General features: G+C 41.8%; 1 protein-coding gene across 1 annotated transcript; it reads left to right on the forward strand.

Moving 5' to 3' along the window:
- Positions 1 to 365: 365 nt before the first annotated feature.
- Positions 366 to 5,665, forward strand: LOC115679835 (carboxyl-terminal-processing peptidase 2, chloroplastic). The gene is made up of 13 exons (XM_030603551.2): positions 366 to 575; positions 674 to 905; positions 1,016 to 1,165; positions 1,532 to 1,614; positions 1,739 to 1,947; positions 2,287 to 2,355; positions 2,568 to 2,686; positions 3,644 to 3,719; positions 3,797 to 3,838; positions 4,334 to 4,442; positions 4,824 to 4,921; positions 4,996 to 5,089; positions 5,161 to 5,665. Exons 1-13 carry the CDS (start codon positions 444 to 446, stop codon positions 5,284 to 5,286), a joined length of 1,539 nt encoding a protein of 512 aa, XP_030459411.1. The 5' UTR covers positions 366 to 443; the 3' UTR covers positions 5,287 to 5,665.

Genomic DNA, 5,665 nt, shown 5'->3' on the forward strand with positions numbered 1-5,665 from the left:
ACATGTAGCAGTTGATAGATATACCATTTTTGGGTTTTACCCTCCATTTTTCATAATTGTACTAATTTGTGATTTTTTTTATTAATCCAATTTAACGGAGGGTAAATTTATCACAAGTGTATAGTGGTTAAAAGATTATTCTGGAGTAAATTTGTCACAAGTGCACTAATTTGGGATTTTTGATGATAAAAAAATTAATTTGGCGTAAATTTATCACATGTATATCAGTTTGTAATTTTTAGTGACATTAACCCAAAAAAAATTAGCAACCATAGAGACTGACGACCGTTATTGTCACGACCCGACCCGACCCAATCCGACCCGACCCGACCCGAGTCCACATGATCCGCACTCCGCCGAGCCGGGGAGCAACCGATAAGGGGAGCAACCGAAAACCAACGAACGACTGCGAAAGAGAGCGCTCGAAATCGGAGGCCTTCGCCATGGAAGTCCTCGCCACCTCCGCTTCTTGTCTATCCACTCTCCGCCGCCTCCGCTTCTCCCCCTCCGGCGCCGGACCCCGCGCCGTCCCTGCCCTCGCCATTGCTCTCAAGCTCGCTCCTCCTCCTCCTCAGGTAAAACCTCTCCTCTCCGATCTCCGTTCTCGCCGTTTCGTCCGTGGAAACAGGTGATTCTGATCGAGCTATCCGCCGTCGCGTTCCGCCCACGGCAGCCTCGGTTCGCGACTAACCTAGGATCTTGGATAGTGCGCGCGAGCTTCGGCAAGAGCGGCGGCGCCGGCGGTGGCGGTCACGGATCTTGGAGGACGCGGGTGTGGAGGATCGACGGGAGCCTGCCGCTGGACGGGCTCAGGCGGCGCGTCTCCCGGGCGTTCCTGAAGCTGCTCGTCGGCGTGGTGCTGGTCGTGTCGTTCTCTTTAGCCGTCAGCAGCGGTGCTCCTTCGTGTGAGTCTGTCGTGTCACTTATTTTGCTGTTTGGATTTTCGGCTCTGGCGGTGGAAATGAGGAATCTTTTTTTGTTTTTTGATTATTTTGGTGATGCTGATGCGGCGCAGGGGCTCTCAGTGAAGAGAATTTGCTCTTCTTGGAGGCGTGGAGGACTCTCGACCGTGCCTACATTGACAAGAACTTCAATGGGCAGAGTTGGTTTAGGTATAGAGAGAATGCGCTGCGCAACGAGCCGATGAATACGAGGGAAGAGACGTGTATGTATATTGGCCTTCACTCCTTTTTTGTGTTTGCTGGTGCTGCTATGATTTAGAGAGGAGTCCAGAAGTTGTACCTAGTTTAGATGCATAGATAGAGAGAGCAGGTTTGGATGTGTTTTCCAGCCCGAAGTGCATTTTAATCTCTTACTGGTGAGACAGAAATTTTGTCCACAGGATTAGATGAGAAAGGATGATGTTCTGACTATGGGTGTGAACATGTAGCATAATTACTGAACAGAATACCAAGTGGCGGGAACAGGGGAAACTGAAATAGCAGAATATGAAGTAATTGAGAACAGGATTATGAAATTGGTTTTGCTTGTTTATAACCAGTCTGATCATCATTTTCCGTTGGCATATCAGATACTGCAATAAAAAAGATGATTGCCACACTGGATGATCCTTTCACCCGTTTCCTGGAACCTGAAAAGTTCAGGAGTTTGAGAGTACATACCTTCTCCTCACTGACATTTTAGATCCTTTCTTCTGTTAAATAGGGAACACATTATTACTCTACTTTGTCTAGATTAGCGAAATATTTAGTCATTTTTCTGAATTTTGTGAAGGCAGTCCGGAACTCAAGGTGCTCTAACGGGTGTAGGACTCTCAATTGGGTATCCAGCTGGAATTGATAATTCACCTGCTGGGCTGGTAGTAATTTCTGCAACTCCAGGAGGTCCCGCAAATAGAGCTGGAATTTTATCTGGAGATGTTCTACTTGCGATCAATAATTCAAGCACAGAAACTATGGGAATATATGATGCTGCAGAGAAATTGCAGTGAGTAGTTTTAGTTTTTCCATTGGTCATTTTTTTTTTCCTGTCGAGATTTGATCCTAGCACACTCCTACCCCAAAAACACAACCCCCCAAGGCCATCAGATCGATACCTGGTGGTTTATCTATGTAGTCTCTGTCTGTTCTTATAATAACTAGTTACATGCTGTAGCATATTCATACCATGGTTGAATGTATTATATCATGTGACTTGAACACAGATTATCATCTTCCTTCTTTGAGTGCTTATAATATTGAGTTTAAATTCAAAAATAATGTGCCATTGTAAGAATTGATTATCACTTGCCCAAGGATCTCCATAAACTTTCATTATGAATTGCAGGGGTCCTGAAGGAAGTACAGTGGAATTAACTCTTCGAAGTGGAAATGATATAAAGCATCTAGCCTTGACGTAAGTTCAATTTCAGTGCTGCTTAATGAGAACTGAGAAAAAGTTTGTCTCTAGTAGAGTTGGAACTTTTAGAACTACACGGGCAAGTAAAATCTATTAGGTATCACACTGAAATGAGTTTCGGTTTTACATTTATTTTGGCTATAGGCTCTTTTTCATTGGTAACGTAAATTTAGAGCGGTGTGTTTCTATAATAAACTGCCTTTTTCCAGGAGAGAGAAGGTATCACTAAACCCAGTTAAATCAAGACTTTGTGAGGTACCTGGCTCTGGAAAAGATTCTCCACGAATTGGGTATATCAAGCTAACGTCATTTAACCAAAATGCTTCTGGTAAGCACCCTTAGTTCCGTCTTTACAATGCCAAAGCATGCATGAAAAGCTACTGTTGCCAAAAAGAAAAACATGCACTAAAAGCTATCATGTTTGTTTCATAATGTTTATGCTTTAATTGCCAAAATCTTTCTACTCATGAGTTTATATGCATGTTTTCTTTAAGTGAGAGGTTTTTGTATTGCCAATTCATGGACACTTTGGAAGGGAGAGGTGTTAAGATTTAAATTATACTGTGTTATCTCACAACTTAAGCTTTTAGATAAACGGTTGTGTGAAACTCTAATATTATATCGGTGCAAGATGTCTCGCGTTTAGTTCATCATACTCCCTTTCACCTATTTATGAGTTTGCCTTATTTGTGTGCCCTTGGGGTCTCATCAATTCTTTCACATACTCATATTAAGTTCTCACACCATAGTCCTTCGTCATACTACGAGCCTTTAGAACAAATGATTAATTTTCTAGTTATTAGAGATATTGAGGGAAGGCTGTTGAGATGGTGGCCTGATAACTGATTGTTATGATTTATCCGATGGATAAATCAAATGAAATCTTGGCTCATTGAAAGTATTTTTGCTGTTGACCTCTTTGAATTTCACATTGATGTGATTGAACTTTCAGAAATGGATATGAGAATATTGATTTGTATCAAGAGTTTTATAACAATGAATGTCTGAAAACCTTGTTCGGGACCTGGATAATCTTAGTATTCCATGCATTGTTGCACTTCTGCGGAAAGTATAACTTCTGTTCAAACTGTTTCTGCGTAGATGTTACGCAATAAACAGAAAGTCTGATTTTATTTTAACTTTCTTATGATTCCCATGTGTGCTTCTGGAGTTCATAAATTTATATGATGAACTCTCTCTCTCTCTCTCTCTCTCTCTCTCTCTCTCTCTCTCTCTGCAACCGTGCTTGTGGGGGATCTCATCTCACATATTTTTTATGCTGTAGGTGCTGTAAAAGAAGCTATTGAGACACTAAGGAGCAATGATGTCAATGCCTTCATATTGGACCTTCGAGATAATAGGTAATTAGCTTACTTGCTCTGTCATTGATTTTGCTCCATGGGCTTATCAGGCATCTGAAGGTTTTATCTTGCTACAGCGGTGGCCTTTTTCCTGAGGGTGTTGAAATTGCTAAACTCTGGTAAGCTTGTCTTTTCTATTCTAGCTGACAAAGTGGAATCTGTATGATTTGTGTTCGGCAATGCAAGGCATGAACCTCAAGTAGCTAGCACATGGCCGTCTCCAGAGTAAATGCCACCTTCTTAATTGTTACACATATCATATAACGATGCATCATATAACTATATTAAATTTTGTAAGCATCCTGCCACTATACCAACATGCGGTATTGAACTTGTTTTCCATGCCAATTCATTTGCCAAATCACCCAAACTTGCATTCGTTGCTGATGATTATTTGGTTGATTGCGCATGCCCCGATGACAAAGAGCATGGTATCTGCCGTAATATTTTGCTGGTATTATTTGACAAGCTTGCCCACAGTTCCATTATCCAGATTCTGGGGGGCTTCACTTTCCCCATCATTATCTTATTTTCGTTCTGTTTTCAGCCACTTAAATTGAAGCAAGTTATTCATCCAAATGTTGCGTTAGTGTTAACTTCATTTTGTATCCCAGGCTGGATAAAGGGGTCATTGTCTATATTTGTGATAGTCGTGGGGTTCGAGATATATATGACACAGACGGAGGCAGTGCTATGGCAGCATCAGAACCCCTGGCTGTTCTGGTAGGGGTTTGTTGAATTTTTTGAATATTTCTATTACTTTGATTTGCTACATTTGATGTATATCATTTATAAGGAATGTAGCTACATTAAAGCTGCGGTATCTCTTTATTTTGACTGTAGAATTCGTAATGCCTGAAAGATTTTTCTTTTATCTACATGCCGTGGGCTTCTTTTCCATTAGACTGCAGTCAGTGACTTTCAAAAGTAAAAATTTTGCTCTTTCTGTCTCTCTGTCTCTGTCTGTCTGTCTGTCTCTCTCAATATAAGTGTGTCTTGGTGGGGCAGGGCAGCTCTGCATGCATGCATTCACTAAAGTGAACAGAAGTACAGTACTTATCATCTTCCATAGTAAATTACTCATGTCCGTGGGGCTTCTCTCAGGTGAACAAGGGCACAGCAAGTGCAAGCGAAATATTAGCAGGAGCATTGAAAGACAACAAACGAGCAGTACTATTTGGGGAACCCACATTTGGCAAAGGGTGATAGCTTTTATCCCTATTCCATGCACTCCATCGCGTAGTTCTGACATCAATTTATCTTACCGACTCTACAGAAAAATCCAGTCGGTCTTCCAGCTGTCCGATGGCTCTGGGCTAGCAGTTACAGTTGCTCGTTATGAGACTCCCGCACACAATGATATTGACAAGGTCTGTCTGTCTGTCTGTCTGTCTGTCTCTGTGATATCTGGTCTTTGCTAAGTCCCATTGCTCTTATTTAGGTGGGTGTAATTCCTGATCATCCTCTTCCAAAGGCATTTCCCAAAGATGAGGAGGGATTTTGTAGCTGCCTCCAAGATCCAGCATCAACTTGCTATGTGAACAGAAACCAACTGTTTACAAGATGACAGTTGCTTCCAAAGCTTAACAAATCAAGCCATATGCAGGCTACATTCTTTGATTGGTCTAACATTCTTTTAGATGCTGCTCCGGCAGCGTAGCACTCCTCAAGTTACTTGTCATCGACAGTTTTCTTTGCAATGGATTAAGGAGAAACATCATGCTCGTGATTACACTACATTTGAGAAATTATCGCACCTAATCAATCCTTGACGGTCTGAATTGTAGTGGGAGGCTGCGATAGTGGATGAGCTGCGTTTCTTGGCTACGCTTTCCTGGTTGCTATAGCTTGGGAAAATAGTTAATGAATGTAACTTCACAAGGCTATATGAGCTGAGAATGATGCTTCAGATCTATGCAAGCCCAAGAAGGAATTTGGGCTCAGAA

The sequence above is a fragment of the Syzygium oleosum genome, unplaced genomic scaffold, assembly GCF_021117445.2.
Source record: "Syzygium oleosum isolate NSW1041296 unplaced genomic scaffold, Sole_v2.1 Sole_v2.01, whole genome shotgun sequence".
NCBI lineage: Eukaryota > Viridiplantae > Streptophyta > Magnoliopsida > Myrtales > Myrtaceae > Syzygium > Syzygium oleosum.

Coding starts and splice junctions, on each gene's coding strand:
- LOC115679835 (XM_030603551.2), top strand. CDS start 444: ATGGAAGTCCTCGCCACCTCCGCTTCTTGTCTATCCACTCTCCGCCGC. Junction 2,356..2,567: donor ATAAAGCATCTAGCCTTGAC/GTAAGTTCAATT, acceptor GCCTTTTTCCAG/GAGAGAGAAGGTATCACTAA. Junction 4,922..4,995: donor GAACCCACATTTGGCAAAGG/GTGATAGCTTTT, acceptor CCGACTCTACAG/AAAAATCCAGTCGGTCTTCC.